Source organism: Trichosurus vulpecula, chromosome 9, assembly GCF_011100635.1.
Source record: "Trichosurus vulpecula isolate mTriVul1 chromosome 9, mTriVul1.pri, whole genome shotgun sequence".
Classification (NCBI taxonomy): domain Eukaryota; kingdom Metazoa; phylum Chordata; class Mammalia; order Diprotodontia; family Phalangeridae; genus Trichosurus; species Trichosurus vulpecula.
Window position 1 is genome coordinate 176026207 of NC_050581.1, and position 19105 is coordinate 176045311.

The window sequence follows — 19105 nt, forward strand, 5'->3', positions numbered from 1 at the left end:
GGTGAGGTGCCTTTTGTGGAGGAGGGCAGTAGATGCTGGAGTTATCAGGAAAGGTGAGATAAGAAGTGGGTGATTCCAGCTATGGGTAAAGCTCCCTCTAGATGCTCAGTTTCAGCGAGTTGCCCAAAGTCAGCACAGGTCGTAAGTGACTAAGCCAGGGTTCAAACCTGGGGCCTCTGTAAATCAACAGTCTTTACCACCACACCATCCAGCCTCCTGTAAGTTCATAAGAACTAAGCTTCATTTACCTCATTTGCTTTGATTTCAAGTCTTGGACAGAGCTGTAAAAATTCATCACTCAGAATGAATGGGAAGCTGGTTGGGATGGGCTTAATGGGGCCAAACCCACTGCGGGGTTTTTTATGGATGAGTCAAGAAATCCAGATTTGGGCAAACTTGGCAGAAAGTTGGTGTGTCCTGCGTGTGACCCTCTGCTTGCATTCTGTTAGATGCTCCCCCAAAAGAGGTCAGGGCACAATTTGAAGCCTTTGGATCTATATGGGGCAGCAAGGCCTGGTAGATAGATGGCCATCATCGAGTCATGGTGGTCTGTGCTGTGTGAACTTTGCTAAATCTCTTAAATTCTAAGCCCCCTAGGGCGATTCTTTTAAGAGTATGCCTTACACAATGGTTATGACATTGGGGCGGTCACAGATTTAGCACTGTCATGTGAGCCCGTGCTCACCCCCTCCCCCCAGATCCTCCAAGGAAAAAGGAGAAGGGCATGTTCTTATCTGGCAATTGTGGACGTTTGTTTTATATCGATTGAGTTTCTTAGACACCAAAAATTGTGCTCTGTACACTTTGTAGAGGCTTTGAAAAGCTTGAAACAAACACTAGAAAACTGACCCCGGTCATCAGTCCGTTGGCCTGCCAAGAGATCAAGGCTTGCAGAGTTGGGGGATCCTTCAGAGGCCAGCTAGTTCAATCCTTCTTATTAACCAAAGAATTTTTTCTACAACACCGCTAACAAATAAGTCATTGACCATTTTAAAATAATGCCTTATTTTTCTACACGAGTAGAAATCAACGTTTCCTAGTTGGAAAACCCTCATCAAAAAAAGTGTTTATAAGAGTTTGCATTTGGGGGAGCAATCCAAGGGGATGGGCAGGTGCAAGGTTGAAAGTTTCCATCTGATGAGAAGGGTTAATCAGAGTCTTCGTTGTCTAAATGAAAACCCCTCTAAGGAAGGAATGAAATGGAGAATGTAATCAAGCCGGCTAGGGTTTGGAATAAATCGTATTTATATCCCATGCTGTGTATAGGAGAAGTCACTTGGCAAGGTTTTGTTTTGAAGTTCAGCTCTGTGAGATGGCGCAGCTCTGGAAGTCAGCAGTTTTGACAGTCTCCAGCTGGAACCAGTTGGCTTTTGTGGTGGGACCTAAGAGTTACTGTTGGAATCTGATGGGGGCCGGATCTGATTCTTTGTGTTTGCTGGACACCAAAAGGGAGGGGAAGGGAATTATACCAGTGGCTTCCTGATGCCACAAAGAGTGGCTGGTGAATGATAAAAAGTTTGCCAAAAATGCTCTCCTTTGGATGGAAGCAACAGAATTGCCAGTATACTGGTTTGACCTCTTCGGTGTCAGGCTGACTCTGTTGGGGTGTGTGGTTCAATGGAGAGAACGGTTAATTTGGAGCCAGAGGTCCTGGGATCTCTGCGATGTTTACTACATTGGCCAAGTCACTTAATGTCACTGGGCCTTCTGTTTCCTCACCTGTAAAACAAGGGAGTTAGACTCCCTCCCAGCCCTAAACCTCATCTTCCTTGGTGAAAATCAGGTCCATTATAGAGAGCAGCTTGTTCTTTGGTTCTTCCAAAAGGCAGAGAGTTAGGGAAAGTCAAGGATATTGGAGCAATAGGAGATAAAATTGGGAGAAGTAGGTTGGTGCCATGATCATGAATTTCTACTTTATTACTCGGTTGAGGTTGAAGCTTTTTAAATAGAAGAACAGCATGATCAGATCTGTGAATGGTGAGGAAAGTTACATGGAGTATTGGTTAAAAGTGATAACTTGGAATGAGGTAGAGAGTCCAGTTAGGAAGCTATTACAATAACGTAGGCCAAAAAGGAGGAGTATGTGCCATTATCCTGATCGATTTGAGAGAGACTGAAGTGATAACAGACTTGAATGTGTGAGAGAGCAAAGGGTCCAGAGGTAGATGGTACATACAGCTCAAATGATCACACTGATCACTTGGAAGATAACCATGCCACCAAGCAGATGTGGATGTTAAGGGAAAGAGGTGAGCATGGGCGAAGGGACTGAAGAAGATTTTGATTTGAGGAGGCTGATGGGACATCCAGGTGGATTATCTAGTCAGCAAATAGAAAAGAAGTGACTTGAGTCCTAGGGGTAATTATATTTGCATATAGTTGAAAATTGGACATTGTGGAAGGATGGCATGTGTTGATTCTGGAATGAAGAGGAGGATTCTAAGAAGAGGAGGTGAGGAAGGAAAACCGTGGGGTTGGCAGCGTCTCCCGAGATGGGAAGTAGTTATTAAGAATATCAAATGCTATTTTTAAAAAAGGTAAAAGAAAATGATAAGGAAAGAAAAAGGCATTGGCTTTGGGCCACTGGATTGAAAACTCTTCATACCAGTTTTAGAAGCAAAGAGCTGAGAGATTTGGAAGAGGAGCAGGTGCAGAACCAAACGGTCAGGGCTAATTAGCAAATAGTGGCTAAGATAAATGGGAAAAGGACTTGAAACTACTTGAAACAGCTCACCAGAACTATGAAAGAATACTTGAAAATGTGAATTTTTTTCCCTGCTAAAAACCATTGTCATCTTAAACATTGCCCTCATTAAGGAATTGACTGTTCTTTTTGGGCAGTGCCTTCATTGGGTCATGAGAATGCTGTCTCCATAGAGTAATAACTCAAACCGGATTTCAGTGAATTGAGGTATGTAGGTATTTGCTGGGAAGGGTGAGAGAAGAGGAACAGATAATGGAAGGGGTCTAGTGAAAGTGGTCCTTCCTTATTTTGTTTTTGGATAGGGGAGACTGGAGCATGTGTGTGTGTGTATGCTGAGTTGAAGGGGCTAGGACAGACACATTGGAAGACCAAATGAGGACCACCTCTTCCTCAAAGGCTGGGGCTGGGGTAAGGGTTACGTGCTTTTGGGGGATAGAAGTGTAGATTTATAGCTAGAAATGACCTTTGTCCATTTAGTCTAGGGATCTCTAACCTTTTTTGTGTCATGGACTCTTTTGGCAGTCTTGTAAAATATATGGATCTCCTTCTCAGAATATGTTTAAGTATATAAAATAAAAGACGGAATTAGAAAGGAAACTAATTGTGGTGAAATAAAGCTGTCACAGTTTTTTTAAAGAAAATTTCAGGGACCCCAGTGATCTAGTCCAACCTCCTCATTTTACAGATGTAGAAACTGAGGCCCAGAGAGGAGGTTACTTTCCCAAAATCATAAATGTGGTAAATGACAGAGGCAGAGTCCTCAGGCCCTGCCCTTGCCCATGATGTGTGTAGACAAGAGTAGTAAATGACTTGAATGAATCTAGTCGAGAATATTGGATGCCCCCGGTCACCGTCTTGCACAGATGGTGTGGGGAAGCATTCTTTCGCTCCCATGTTCTCCCCTTTGCCTGTCTTCCCTCATCCCCACTCCTGTGTTGAGCAGGTTCAGTAACCACAGAGCATCACCTTGATAAAGAATCTTAAGGAAGGCTTACAAATGACACTCTTTACCAGGGCTCTGAAAGGAAACATGAGCAAGACTGCCTCCATTGTATAGGTTAAAGAACTTGCAGCCAAGAACAGGAATGTTGTGCCCATGATTAGGCAGCTCATTGGTGCCAATCAAGCTTCTAACCTAGACACCCCCCCTTTTTCCCACCAATCAATAAATCAGTAAGTCAACATTTATTGTCTGCTATGTGCCAGGCACTGTGCTAGCTCCAATGCTTTATATTACATTCTTCATACCTCTGCACACACACACACACACACACACACACACACACACACACCCCAAAAAGAGTTTCTGAGCTCATCTTTTCTACGATACAGTTTTCGCACTTGCACACCCAGAGGAGCTTTTTGTAAAGAACTGGAAGTGCTTTTCTGACCCAAGGGAAAAGTGGTTGGTCTCCCTTGGGTCAGAGGACATGTTTTAAAAGGGAAAGGGAGAAGATGGGGGAAATAGGACCTTTCTCCACATGATTCATGTTCCCCAGGTACATGGAACGGTGCCTTTTCCTCCGTGGATTTTGAGCTCTGGTCCCTGGGAGACTCATGAAAAACAAGAAGTGAGGAAGAGGAGACCCAGAACTTCTGGGAAAGAAGTAACTTGTTTATACCCGTTGGATCTGATTTGTTCAAGTGTTTGTTTAAAAGAAATGCCACTTTGTAAGAGGCGGCCTGGGTTCCTTGTTCTGTGTGCAAGAATGCTTTGATTGGCCAGGGACTCTGACACTGTTTACTCAGAAACTCCCCATTGAGCAGCTTGGACCCCCCTGGACAGAGTCGCTTTCATTAGTCAGCAGGTTCTCAAGTGTCCAGAATTGGCTCTTGAGAGCGATGGGGGCCCTGGGGGCCTCGGCCTGCAGAACCAGGGAACCCGACCGCTCACCGGTGTCCTAGAGCATCTGGTTTTCTTCTCCCCAGCCAGGGCTTGGTGGTTATGAACCCCGAGGGCTTGCCAGAAAAAGGGATTAAAGAAGCAAACAAATCTTTTGTGGGAAAACAAGCTCTTAGAGGGGCAAACACTTTCTGCGGCCTTGGAAGTTGGAATAAAACAAGTGAAAACAAAGTGAGGCCATTTCGAACTTTTTTAATGGGGAAAAATAGCCACATGATTACACACTGGTCCCAAATCCTTCTCTTGGCTTTTGTCTTAGGTGAGAAATTCAGTTCAATTAAATGTGTTAAGCACCTGCAAGACACTGGGGATATTGAGTCAAGACGACGGTCTTTACCCTCATATGGCTTCTGTGGTCATCATTTTTATCAGTAAAGTGACACCTGTCTCTGTGAGGGGTAGAACCACACATAGACATCTAAGATATATAATTATTACCCTCGGAGAACTTACAAGGACACTCATAAAATTTCAAGCTGTAAATTCAAATAAAATATGGCAGTGCCTGGCACATAGTAGGTGCTTTGTAAGTGCTTAGGAATTAGTGAGTCAATTTCATGAGTTTTGTAGCAGGCAGAAAGGGCTAAATTGTTGGTTCTCCCCATAATTTCCCTATATCCTGTCATGTTGACCGTGGCTGTTGCCTCATCCTAACTGGTGTCTCAATCTCTGATGTCCCTTCTACCCCCAATCCATCCTGCATGCCGTCACCAGGCTTTTCTAGGATACCTCCATAAATATAGCCAGTAGGCACAGTGCTGGTTTTGGAGTTGTGAGAAGCCCCAAGTTCCAGTCCTACCTCAGATACTTTGGGGTTTTCTGACCACGAGCAAATCACTTAAATTTTTTTAGTATGGCTTTCCTTGTCTTTGTGTGTCTGCAGTGCCTGGCACAAAGTGTATGCGTAATAAATATATGCTCATTGGGATAGATTCTTAAGTCTACTAGTCCATAACTACTTCACAGATGGCCTGCCCAGCTTACAAGAGATATTCGAGTGCTAACACAACATCTAAGCTGTTTGTTATCCTTTTTTGGCTGGCTATTTTGTTTTCTCATCAAAAGTTTGAGTGAAATTTTTATGCTACTCTTTGTGGGCAAACCATTTAAATTGTTAGTACTCTCCAGTACTTTCCAGTGCCCATCCAGTCAGGTCTAAATCTCATGCTGAGGCCCTCCATCATCTGACCTCACTTTGCCCTTTTCTGATTTATTTCCCAGTACACATCTCTTCTAGCCACCCTCTTATCATTGTCACGTTACCCTTTATGCTTGTCAGGGTATTCTTGCCTTTGTGGTCGCCCTTCGGTCTTCCTTCTCTTCCTAAGGCCCATTTGGAATCCCCACCTTTTCTGTATAGCCTTCCTGCCCCTCAGTTATCGTAACCAGCATTAGTCTCTGCCTTTCCTGAACTTATGTATGTTTTCCATGTGTATAATTGGTTTGGACACTTGCTTACAGCCAGTAGCATTTTGCTCTATAATCTCTATAGTCTTTATTTGTTTGCTTGGTGTAAGTCTCCTTGCCATAGACTTAAAAATATTATTCTCCCCAGCATGGCAGTTGAATTCAGTTCTGTTTTTTTGTTTGTTTTTTCACTTGTGACCCCATTTGGGGTTTTCTTGGCAAGGATACTGGAGCAGTTTGCCGTATTTCTTTCAGCTCATTTTATAGGTGAGGAAACTGAGGCAAACAGAGTAATGACTTGCCCAGGGTCGCACGGCTAGTAAGCGCCTGAGGCCAGATTTGAACTCAGGAAGGTGAGTCTTCCTGACTGTAGGGCCGGCACGATAGGTAATCAGTAAATTCACAAAATTTGAATCGGAAATATTCCCTAACACTGCCTCTTCAGAACCATATCCGCCTAGAAGTCCCTTGTGAATTATCACCAAACCAGTGGGTATTCAATATCCAATCTCTGTTTGATTCCCCCTGCCCCTCAAAACCTGCTACCTCCTTGAAGCAGCCCCACTGTGCTTTGGGATAGCCCTCCATAGATAGAGACCATCCCTTATAAATTTCAGGGTTAAGGGTGTCAGAATTGTAACTGATGTGCGTTCAGATCTTTGCTTCCCCACTTAGCATCTGTGTGATCTTAGATGGTCACACCCCTTCTCTGGGACTACATCTGAGGCCCTCTGAACCAGCTTAAAATGTAACTGGGAAATAGTTAACAAAATAAATGAGATTACAGTAAAACACAGGTAACATTACCTATGAAAACTCAGTCACTGTGTGGCCCACAGGGATCCTTCTGTGCAGATGAGTGTCTGTCTCCCAGTGGCGTTGAAGCAATGCCGGATGACCTCTCTCTGGCTCCCTTCAAGCCCCAGAGCTTTGATCCTACACATCTTCTCTGGACTTCTCTGCTTCAGCACCTCTCTCTTTATGACCTGAGGTCTTGTTGCTGCCTTGGAGGAGAGGTGGGCCTGCTGGCCAAGACAGACCTCTCTCTGTGCCCTCAACCACGTGCCTTGTGAATTGTTAGTAGCGATCTTTTCATTGAGTCTCTTTCTGCTTCTCTGTAATTTGCTCAGTGAATCGAATTGTGATCCTGCAAGAATAGGTCGTAATCCCCATATTGGGAACCATGTTCTAGATACACTTTAGACGAGGACACATTGTTATCATTCATTGGTGACAGTGTAGTGATGAAGGGTGTGTGTGTGTGTGTGTGTGTGTGTGTGTGTGTGTGTGTGCATGCATGCGTGTGCGTGTGTGCATGTGTGTGTATTGATGTAGGATCATAGATTTAGAACTAGTAGGGGCTTCAGTGGTCATTTATTCCAAACCCCTCTTTTTACACATGAGGGAAACTGAGGCCCAGAGAGGAGTGCCTTATGCAATGTGTAATAATAAATAACTCAGTTGGGACTTGAACTCAGGTTCTCCAAATCCCAGTCTTAACCCGCTTGATACTTTTGTTCTACACATTATGATAACCTGTGGCCTGCTCTACTGAATATTTGGCAAATTCAGCCCAACCTTGGTTAATATGATGATGATGATGATGATGATGGTGAAACAGATAAGGGACCGTGTAAATAAATGGCTAGTTAGAATAGTTGCATTTTTCCTGAAAGACCCAAGGAAGGATCTGCTTGCTGAGCAGTGATGTGGGGAAAAATCATGGGGTCACACGTTCATTTTGAAAACCAAACTTTATATTCACTTTGTTTCTCTCTCCCTCCCTCTCTCCCTCCTTCTCTCCCTCCTTCCCTCCCTCCCTCTCTCTGTCTCAGGCAGCACAATAAGATCCGCAGTGTGGAAGGGAGCCAGCTGAAACCTTACGTTTCCTTGCAAACCCTGGACCTGAGTTCCAATAACATCACTGAAGTACGAAACACTTGTTTTCCTCATGGCCTGCACATAAAGGAACTGTAAGTTTCCTCTGACCAAATGACGTTTTCTCTGTAGTTTGGGGAGCGAGGAGCTCTCCTTGGGCCCTGCTGCCGTACCTGAGCTTTTGTAGCACTGACCTCAACTCCCCTTCTGTATCAGGGCATCGCCAGGTGATCCGGGAATAGTTCCTTCTATGTCATGGAAAATGGTGACCAGTTTTTCTTAGCCGAGGGGTCGGTGGAGGAGATTGGGTAGAAACATATTGGCAGGAAAAATCTTTAGAAAAGTCTGTTATCTAAGTAATTAGCATGTTTCACTGGTCATTTGTCTGTCTGTTTCATTTGACATTGGATCATCCAGCCCAGGGGTGGGGAACCTGCAGCCTCAAGGCCACCCTTGATCCAGCCTGTGTGTTATCTGTCAGATGGTGGTGGTGGTAATTGTAGGGGTTCTTTTGTCCAATTCAGCGCTCAAATCACTCAGCCTTGAGATGTTACTGAGAACAGAGAAAATTTCAGCCAACATTCATTAAGCACAATTCTGTGTGTATAAGATATGTTGGGCAGTGGGATGACTCATAGAACATCCAGATTGGAAGGTGTTTGAGTGGCATCCAGTCCAACTCACAAACATGGCTATTCTCCATAAGATAGCTCATGACTTGTGGTCACCTCTGGGATTCCTTAGAGAACCTATTGTACTTGGGGACAGCTTCACGAGGAAGTTTTCCTGTACATCAAATCTAAATCTTATTTGGCCCCAGGTTCTACCCTTTGGGGGCATCAGTCCATTTCCCAGCTTGTTTTCAGCAAAAGGTTGGGTGGAGGAGAAGGGAGAAAATTTATTGGTCAAAAAGAGATTTCTGAATTTTGTTCATTTACAAAATACTGAGTGCCCGTGGTGTTGTAGACAGTCCCTGTCCTCAAGAGGCTTATATTTTATCGGGAGAAATAATTTATGTTCATAATCTATAATATGTTCATAATCTATACAAAATAGAATCAAGGGAATTTGGGGGAGCGGGAAGGTACCCACCACTAGGGAGGCAAGGATTAGGAAGAGGCCTCAGTGCTCCTCTGCATGGACATTAATGGTCTCTACAAGATATCTAATGACTTGGGGTCAATGGAGTCGACTTCATGTAGCCGTTGTTGGTGAAAGTGTTTGGATAGGAATTCATTACATAGCCTTTCCAGGGTGCTCAGTGGTAGTGTTTACAGATGCCCAAGAGAGACTGAGGGACCATATGCTGTTTCTGTGCTTAGAGTAAACATGGGTGGTTTTCAGACCAGGCTTTGTAAGCCTGATGGGGCAGGTTTTTGTCCTGGCTGAAGGCCGTGCAGAGGAGCCACCAGTTGTATTTAGCTTAGGTATAGACAGTGACAGAAGGAAAGGGGGCACACACGGCAGTGGCCCTGCTTTTCCCCGAACCTCACAGGGGTGGTTTGGAAGGTCAAATGAGATCGCGTATAAAGTACTGTCATTGATGGTCATTGCTTTTGTCACCATTATTATTTTTATGATGGTGACGATGTTACTATTATATATTGAGAGTCCAGACTGTCCAGTGTTGGCATCAGAGGAGGCCTTTCTATTCTGGTCTAGAGCAGCCAGCACATTTTTATCAGACTGCCCTGTTTAATCTGAAGTGTTGGGAACAAATAGTCCAGCAGAATTTGCAAGGAGTCCCTGTGTGCCATCTTTTTGACTCTCTTGTCATGTAGAAGCGAGTTTTTTTTTCCCTACAGCTGTCCTACAAATAACCCCACTGTCTCTGGCTTTTCCCTTCTTCTTTTTGTTGAGAAAGTCAGCATTTGTGTACAGATAGGGACAAAGAAAGCCATCAGGAGTGGTATAACTTCCTACAGTCCATAAGACCCTGTATCTGCTCCTCTGGCTTAAAAAAAAAAATCTGTTGTAATATCCTTGGTAGCTATAGATGTAATCCCAGTTCATGAAACTTGGGCGGGAATGGAGGGTGTTCACGTAGTTTATACACTGCATGAATGGGACTTTCCTTGCTACTGAAAAGGGATTTTTTTTGTTTTTTGTTTTTTTTACTTTACAGAAAGATTCCCTTCAGAGAGTTTTCTTTTAAAGAGGATGCTTTTTTATTGCATAGGAAAATAGGATTCAGTTTCTAAAAGTTCCATCCCCACACTGGTGCTAGAACTTACCTGTCATATAGGTTGTAAAAAGAGGTCTACCCTTTCCTGGAGAAGGCTGTTTTTCCCAGTTACTGGATTCTTGCTGGAAACCACTGGTTCAGAATTCACTTCCTGTTTTGGGTTATCTGGAGAATGTACCTTCTGTCAACCTCTTCCTATCAGCCTTCCACGTTATCCTTCCTTACATTGCAGGGAATGGTGTCTCTTGGAAAACTTGAGTTTGTAGGTGACTTTGGGGGCCATGATGTGGAGCTCAGCCCAGTGTTGGGGAGTATGTGAATTTTGGCTTCTGCATAATTTGTCTCACGAGCAGTATAAAACAAACCTTTACTCAAGGCAAATCCTTTTCTGATTTCGCCGTATGTTTTGGAAGGTTCCTAATGCTAGAACATCTAGGGCTCTCTCTGCAGGAGACAGAGAACAGTGGAAAAGCTGTGTAAACAAACATGAACCGGTTCAGAAAGAGCCTCATTCATGTCTGCAGATAACTAATCAGGTCCAGCTTAGGCCATTGATCCCTGGTGAGTGCCAGGCACTGTGAAAAGTGCTAGACAGGCCTTGTTCTCAGGGAGCACACAGTCTAATGAGGTAGCCAACGTGGAAACAAGTCTGTTCAAGATAAATTGGAGATAATCAACAGAGGGAAGGCACTAGAATTAATTAGGGGTTGGGAAAGGTGAGGAGGTGATATTTTAACTGGAATTTGAAGGAAGCCAGGAGGTGGAGGTGAGAAGGGAAGCGATCTGGGGGTGGGGGACAGCCAGTGAAAATGCCTCAAGGAGGCATGTGCCACTGGAGGGATTAAGGTGTAAAACTGTGGGAAAGGTGGTAGGAGGACAGGTTATGAAGGGCCTTGAAAGCCAGAGGACTCCTGTTGATCCCTATTTTGTTGGTCTTTGCCTTACTTTGGGAGTGTCTGCTGGGTTACACGATGAAGACCTGCCTCGCCACTCAGTTTTCTGTTCTGAATTATTACAGCCACCTGGGGAGCAACCGCATCAGTACCCTGGAGCCGGGAGCATTTGATAGCCTCTCACGGTCCCTGCTAACCCTCCGCCTGAGCAAAAACAGGATCACCCAGCTTCCTGCCAAAGCGTTCAAGCTGCCCCGCCTAACACAACTGTGAGTAGTAACTGGGCACTTTAATTAAGGTTAGCCAAACTTTGACTCAGACGAAGGTTCCCCAAGGACCCTAACCTCCCGTGCAGCTTTTCCTTTCTCCCTGGGCATCTCTCAGACTTCATGTAAACTCTTATTAACAGGCCTGCAGTGACACCCAATAAAAACAAATTAGGAGTTTGGGCTAGGATGTGTTGGCAGCCTGAGATTGACGAGAGAAAGATCAATTGTCTGTGCGATCGGTCATTCTTGTGGGCATTTTCTGTAATGAAACCTAGGCCTACAACTTTAAATACTCAGTTGGCTCTGGCTGGGGCAGATTGGTTTCCATTGTGTTTTCTTTGCAAGGTTGGGGGGTGGGGCTGGTGCTGGGAACAGGTCTCTCCTTCTTTCGTTTTAATATCTGCCGGGCCACACAGCTCCCTTTTAAAGGGCCATAAAATGGAACGAGGGTAGACGGCCACAATGAGCGGCAATGTCTGGGGAAGCATTCCAGGCATGAGACTGTTAGGATGGCTGGGTTTCGATCATCGGTTATACCCAGTTTGGCTAAAATAATTCCTAGAAAAAACATGACCCAGGTTGAAGTGGATAGAACCATGACAATCGCAGGAGGTTTGTTTTATTTTGAAGTATTTAATCTTGGATGTGGCTGTTGAAAGAAAATAACATTTTTTTAAAAAATAAGGTTTATTGACCATCAGGCTTGTGTGAGACAGTATATATACTGGTCCAAGAAGCCTGTTTATATAGTAAACACTTTAAAGTTTTCAAAGGGCTTTTCATGCATTATTTCGTTGGATTTTCAGGTCTGTGCTTAGAACTCAGGTCCTCTGTCTGTTATGCTCACTCTCACCCTACCCCCCCCCCCCCCAGTAGATCATATTTGAGGCCAGCATATAGAAATCCCCATTTAAGAATGATTTGGACTTCACAGAGGTTTGTTCATTAACCCTTCATATGAACTAAGACTAAAATTAATTGGAATGTTTCCTTTTAGCTTGGTTGAGGTTTTATTAGGCTGTCTTAAAACACCAGGCCAATGAGATCATGGATTATAGATTCTAAAAGCTGGAAGGAATCACAGATACCATCTATTTCAAACCTTTCCATTTAACACATGAGGAAGTTGTGACCCATAGAAAAGGCCTGAGTCTCCCAAGGACACAGGCTAAGAAGTTGCCCAGCCCAAGTCTGAAGCCTGAGTATATGATTCTGCTGTGTTCAGTCTGCCATGAGTTTCTGTCTTTTAAGACCTTCCCTAAACATGATGTTTTCATTTAAAAGGGGAGCTATGGGTGGGGCTTTGGTGTTCCTTCTCTTCCTATGGGTGGGTGACAAGGTCAGGATGCAAGGCAGATTATGGCTATGTGACCCATCTGGCCACATTTCTCCCTCCTGCTGGACTCAGGCTTCCAATCTTGAACAAAACAAACACCAGGGTAGAGTTCATTCTGCTGAATTAGAGCAACCTTAGAGGAAAGCCTTCTGACCACAGTCGGAACCCCCTCTTCATTCATTGTCATGAATGGCGCCTCTGAAATTTAGCAGATGAAACGTGATAGCTGAGCTCATTCAGGGCTGAGGGGAAATGGTTGATCGGGGCCTTATCAGAAGAGAGCATCTCTGCGTTATTGCTTCCTTCATCACTAATGGTCCATCTTCAGTGTCATTCCCTCCGATGCCAGTCTGAAGGCAGGTCTGTCTCCATGGCCGGGGGCATGCATTGATACTCCGTTGCTTGGGACGCAGTGGGATTTCAGTTTCCCCAAGTTTTCACTATCTCCTTGGATGCCCTCACTGATGACTCCCTCCCGTTCTGCCACAGGGACTACATGGAGGCTCCTCATGTATTTTCTTGATTTTTCCCACCAGGGAGCTGAACCGGAATCGAATCCGCCTGATCGAGGGGCTGACATTTCAAGGGCTCGATAATTTGGATGTGTTGAAGCTGCAACGTAATAATATTAGCCAGCTGACGGATGGGGCTTTCTGGGGTCTGTCCAAGATGCAAGTATTGTAAGTAATAGAGGGGAGTTGTGCTCCATGTGAGTAGGAGGGGACCCCAAATGGGGAAGGGCCTTCAGTGACCCTGCAGATGCTTTTCTCTTGGTTGATTTGGGTCTTCAACTTATGGGCCACCATTCTTGACTCATGGGAATTTCTGTAACTTTGGGTAGAAGGAGCCTTGGTCAAAACCTTTAAACAGGTTGTTTCTAAATTTGGGAGAAAAACTCAGTTGGTGGGCCAGTGTTTAGGATTTATATATTTGAGGAGCAAAGGTAGCCCTGCTTCTCTCCCCAGTTCCCCCACCCCCTATGTCATGCTCATGTTTCTGCCTCCTTTAAGGAGGAACCAAAGAACAGTTACCTCCCTCCTTCTCATATCCTCTCCCTGACCTTCCTCACACCCTCTAGCCAGATGCAATTTTAGGGTTTTTGAGTTATCCTTGGTCTCCAGGTGGGTTTGAAATGTAGGGTTTATTTTGAGAGATTTATTTACATCGTCCATCTCCTGTGTTAATCATGACTCTCTAGTCATTGCAGATGTCTACTTTCATCATGGGAGCTTTGTTCTTTACCAGATGTTTACAACTGGAAAGCTCATTTGTTGTTTTTTTTTTTTTAAGTAACTAGGGAAGAAATACACTAAATGAAAAACAAAAATCTCACTTATTTTGACTTACAAACATTTATTCAGTGCCTACTATGTGCTAGGCACTGTGCTAAGTGCTGGGGATACAAAAAGGGGCAAAAGACAGGCCCTGCCCTCAAGGAGCTTACAATCTAATAAAGTGGTGCTTTTGCCCTGAGCAGGAGATAAAGGGAAAGCCAGACCTCCCAAACCCTGACCTGGGTAAAGGGCATTCCTTAGCTCTCCATTTAAAAAAAGAAGGGTTGTGTATGGTGGGTTGATTTTCTGATCAGTTCTGCCCTTGGCTGTCCCCGTAGGCACCTGGAGTACAACAGCCTAACAGAAGTCAACAGTGGCTCGCTCTACGGCCTCACTGCCCTGCACCAGCTTCACCTGAGCAACAACTCCATCTCTCGGATTAACCGGGATGGCTGGCGCTTCTGCCAGAAGTTACATGAACTGTGAGTGCCCACCGCTGTCGGGACAGGGCCACAGGCTCTGTTAGCAAACGAATTCAGATAATACAGGGTCAGGTGGCTGGAGGGGGTGGGGATTCCTGCCTGAGAAAGGAGGAAAGAGACCTTCCCTAGGTCCTGGCTGTTTTTGTGTCAGGACTCTGGGAGTCACAATTAGGCAATGTGTCCTTCCCTGTGCTAGGGAAGGCTCTAGCCTACCCTGGTCCTGTGCCGCAGTGCCAGAAAGGTGATTTCCTGCCATGCAGTCCCTGCCCCGAGGGTTTTGTGAGCTGCTTCTCCTCATCTTCATGTTACTTTATATAGGCCTTAGGAAGCAGCTCTGTGGGCCCACAGGCTCACTCTGCTGCTGTCGAATGGGGAGGGAATTCTAGGCTATGTAATGGGGGTTTGCTTTAGTTCCCAAATCCGGGGAGGAAGGATAAATGAGGGGGCCCAGGGTCCTTGAGTGTAGCCTCAGAACGTGACCTGGAGCACTTGCTTTTCTTCTCCACACCTGTTGCTTATTGGATTGACTCCTCCGTCTCCAACAGTGTTCTCCTGATTTGAAACAGACAGGAGGATCTCCCTTAAGTGGAGAATGAAAACTCTTCCTTAAAAGATGCATACTTGCCCCCCAATTTCAGAGGGAAGCAGCTGTGTAAAATGGGAATGGTATTAATACCCATTGAGCTCATCTCGCAGGATGCCAGCGCCTCTCAAAAGTGATGACTTCTGTAAAGCACCATGTCAGTGTGAGCCCTTCCTAAGGTGCCTTCTCCCTGTTGTTCTGGGTAGCACCGAGGGGGAGAGCAAGCAGACGAGGCCTGGCCTTGCATGAGGTCTGTGTGGGTGCCCAGGCTATGTGTGGACACAAAGGCCCACTAGAAGTCAGTAACAATCTTACGAAAGTGAATGTTGAAAACTAAAGCAAATAAATGAATAAATATGAAAGGGTGGGGATCAAAGAAATTATTTCTTTAAAATAATCACTAACAACCGTCCCACATATCGCAAACACAGAATGAAGTACCACAAACAGTACCTTTCTTTGGTGGCTTCCACTCTATTTATAGGTTCCCTACATTTAAAGTACTTTTCTCCCTAGAAGAATATGAAATAAAGGATTTTCCAGCTCCAGTTACCAAAGAGTCTTGGTAGCATTTTCTGGGGCGTGACTCACCGAACCACAGAATATTATTAACACAGAAAGGGACCTTAAAGATCATTTAGCCCAGAGGCTTCATTTTTGCGGATGAAGAAACTGAGGCTGAGCATTTTGTCCAAGTCCCTACCTGAGGACGGTGCTGAGGCTAGACCTTGGCCATTCTAAAAGACACCTGCCATGTTTTAGACACTGTTAGCCGAGGCCATTGGGATGAAGAGACGCAAATGAAACAGGCTTGCCCTCAAGTAGATTACGTTTTATCAGCGTGTCAGATCCAGAATTCTGGATCCCCTGGGGTGGTTGTAATGGGAGAGCCTTAGGATTAAATCAGTCATTGCACAAGCATTGCTTAGTCTGTGCCAGGCGTTGTGCAGAACGCTGGGGCCTCAAAGGCAAACACGTTTCTTGTCCCCAGGGCGATAACATGGAAACAATAAGCATTTATTAAGCACCTACTGACATATGAGGCACTGTGCTTTAAGGGGAGGGAATTCAAAGAAAGACGAAACCAGAATCCCTGCCCCCAAGGAGTTCAGCTTCTCAAGGGGGAGGGGGGGTGTGGGGGTGGGATGGAAAGTGACCTTAGAGGCAGGGGTTCTGGGCAAGGTCCTTCCTGCTCGGCCACACACGGCCTCTGCTTGTGATTTCTGGACAGTCCGGTGCTTTCTGCTATCTGCAACTTTGCTCTCTTCTATTAGCAGTGATAGCTAGCCTTTCATAACCGTCTTATGTGGCCAGCATCATTCCCTCAGGACTGGGCTGAGGGAGGGAGCGGTGAGAGAGATTCCCTAGAGAATCTTGGGCAGCCTTTCCTGCTTATTCTCTGGGTGCTGCACCCTTGTGATCACCGTCTTCACACCTCTTCTTTTTGCTCACCGTTTGGCCCCTGGAACTCTCCCCAGACTTCATCTCAGACAAGGCTGGATTTTCTGCTCTCACTGAAAACTGTATCAACGGCTTTTTTTCCCCACACTCTAGCAATCCCCTTATCAGTAATCCGTACCTTTCAAGGAAGGAGGCCCACCTATTCAAATTGATGATTGACTGAAAGGAGTGCAAGATCACGGATGTGATTCTCACTTAATTCTTGGGGGTGGGGTAGGGGGATGGAGGGGGACTTCTTTATGTGTACCTATTTCTGCATCAGACTACTTGTGCTTCACCACGTGCATCATGACCTAATGCAAAAATCATCAAATCTGATTTTTTCCTCCCAAGTGGTTATTCTGCGTGGAAATATTTAGGTTACCTCTTTCTGTTTATTTTTATGTTTTTCCTGTAGTCCCAGATTGCTTTCTCTGTGTATATGTCTGTATGTGTGTGTGTCTATGTATTGATCTTCCAAGGGCTGCTTAGCCCTCGGAAGAGACTGTGAAAACACCCTTGTGCTGTGTGAGTTAAGATACCAGCAAGCTTGCTGCATGGTGTTGTTGAAAATTTAGAGCATTTAGATTCTTGGCTCTGTCCCTTCTGTGTAACAGAACCCCAAGCAAGCCCTCCTGCCTCTTGGGGCCTCTGTTCCGTCATCTTTAAAACAAGGGTCTTGGCCTCGATGGCCTCTGGGCTCCAGAGCTTGAGTCCTCTTAGTGCTGGGAAGAAGAAGGTTGTGGAACCAGAGATGTGTCTACAAGATCACCCTCCCCTGGAGAATGGTACGGTCTTAGAGCTTTCCAGGTTGTGCAAGGTCTGTTGATTGTTACAGAGCAGCTAGGAGAACCTGGGTCCCAGAGAGCTTCGTTTTAGGATGTTTTCCAGATGGTTGTGATGAAGGGGGCAAGTAGATCCTCTGAACACTCACCATTCTCCCTGTGTTGGAAAGCATCAGGTGAGCATGCCTTTGCCAGTCATAGCAGGGAGACCCCTTTGCACAGTATCAAAGTACGCTTGCAGCCGGCCTTAACGTGACTTTCTTCAAGCCGGATTCTTTCATCGTAGGTGAGGACATGATTTTGATCGTCTGCCAGGTCTGTATAACTTGATGCTGCAACTTCTCTAGGAGTGAAAGAATGTGGCTCCGTGACTCCTTCAAACACGTTAATCTTGCCTGAATCCCCCCTGCCCCCACCTTCCCAGCAAAACACACACACACACACAGACACACACACACACTCACACAATCACCCACACTCAGACAGCTTAAGAACAAAATAAGGGATCAGTGTGTCAAGTAAACAGCACTTGCTGAGTGGGAATGTCCATTGTTGTGGGTGGTGGTGTGTGTTGCCGTGGGAAGAGCTGGCTTTGAGAGTCAGCTGACCTGGGGTATCCTCCCAGCCGTGTTCTCATACGGTGCGGGATGACTTTGGGCCAATCACTGTGTTGTATTTGTGGTCCCTTTTAGCTCTCTGTGTTCTTAGGATCCTGATGGACGTCAAGGCTTCTCTCCTTATCAGCCAGGGGATTGGGCCGGCCTAGGCCAGAGAGGGAGACCTGATTTAATGATAGGGATAATTATCATTATAGTTACTAATTATGATAATAGTAGTGATGATAATGCTGGTGAGAGTAATAACAACAGAGGGGGAGGAGGACATAACCTGAAGGTACTTTGTGTGCAGTATTTGTCCTTTCTCCGGGGGGTGCCCTGCACACCTGAGAACGTTGGCTCTGGAAGGCACCTCAGAAATGCCCTTGCCCAGATCCCTTAATTACAAAGGCTCACAGCAGTCAGGTGAGGCAGGCTCTGGCTGCCCTAGGTACATGAATGTATTTTATACCTGGCTCTCGCCTCAGGTGGGATGTGCCTTGCAGAGGTGGGCTAGGTGTTTGCCCCAAGTGATGGCTGGTGGTGTAAACACTGGCGCCCTCTGCTGGCTGCTTCAAGGAGTCTTGAGTCTGATCGGCTTCCAAACAGTGTCATGTAAGGCCAGACACATGAGTTGTGGCTTTGTCTTTGGTCTCCCTGTTTATCATCTAGTCTGTCTTGTCTGGAGCTTGTTTGTACAGAGTTGTTGTCTCTCATTGAAGAGTGGGCTCCCTGAGAGAAAGCCTGTCTCTATACCTTTCTTTGTGTCACCAGGGCCTGGCACATAGTAGGTCCTTTACACTTTTTGACTTGGCTTGACCCCACTGTGAAAAGCAGCTTAGGTAGGACCACCGACTCATGACAGTAAATCTGTTTTTCACGGTCCCCTATGTTCAGTCAGTACTCCTGACCTTATTGGTCCATCGTGGGAGCCTTGTGCAGGAGGGGGCAGGCTGATGGGCAGGGAGCCCCATCCCACACATAGAGCGGGTTTGCCGAGGAGTGCATCGGTAAAGCATTCTACCTTAGATCTCACAGCTAGGCAATCGCCGTCGCTGAGTGGAACAAAAGTAGGCTGTGGTTTGGATACTTTTAGTGGCTGTCCCCTTCTGGTCTCCTGAGTCACTTACATTTACTTAGCCTGACCCCAGGAGGGGAATCCCACCCAGTTCATGCTTTCCATGAACTTAGAGGCTTTGGTGAAATGCCAGCTGAATCTCAGGAAGACCCGCTTGGCCCATTGGTTTCCTTATGGCCCGGTTTATTTTGGGTATAGAGGGGATACCGAAGGCACCATTCCTCACGAGGGCCTGTGTGGAGATCTGTGTGAGAGATGAGGAGAAGACTGGTCTGATGGGCTTTTGTTATCT

At 45.6% G+C, this 19105-nt stretch overlaps 1 protein-coding gene across 1 annotated transcript in view; it reads left to right on the forward strand.

Annotated features, from left to right (window-relative positions):
- LRIG1 (leucine rich repeats and immunoglobulin like domains 1) overlaps positions 1-19105 on the forward strand; it is a 131808-nt gene that overhangs the window by 87502 nt on the left and 25201 nt on the right. The window contains exons 4-7 of the mRNA XM_036738400.1: positions 7850-7987; positions 11096-11239; positions 13112-13255; positions 14188-14331. Of these exons, the coding sequence (XP_036594295.1) occupies positions 7850-7987; positions 11096-11239; positions 13112-13255; positions 14188-14331 (570 nt within the window). The remainder of the gene's footprint in view (positions 1-7849; positions 7988-11095; positions 11240-13111; positions 13256-14187; positions 14332-19105) is intronic.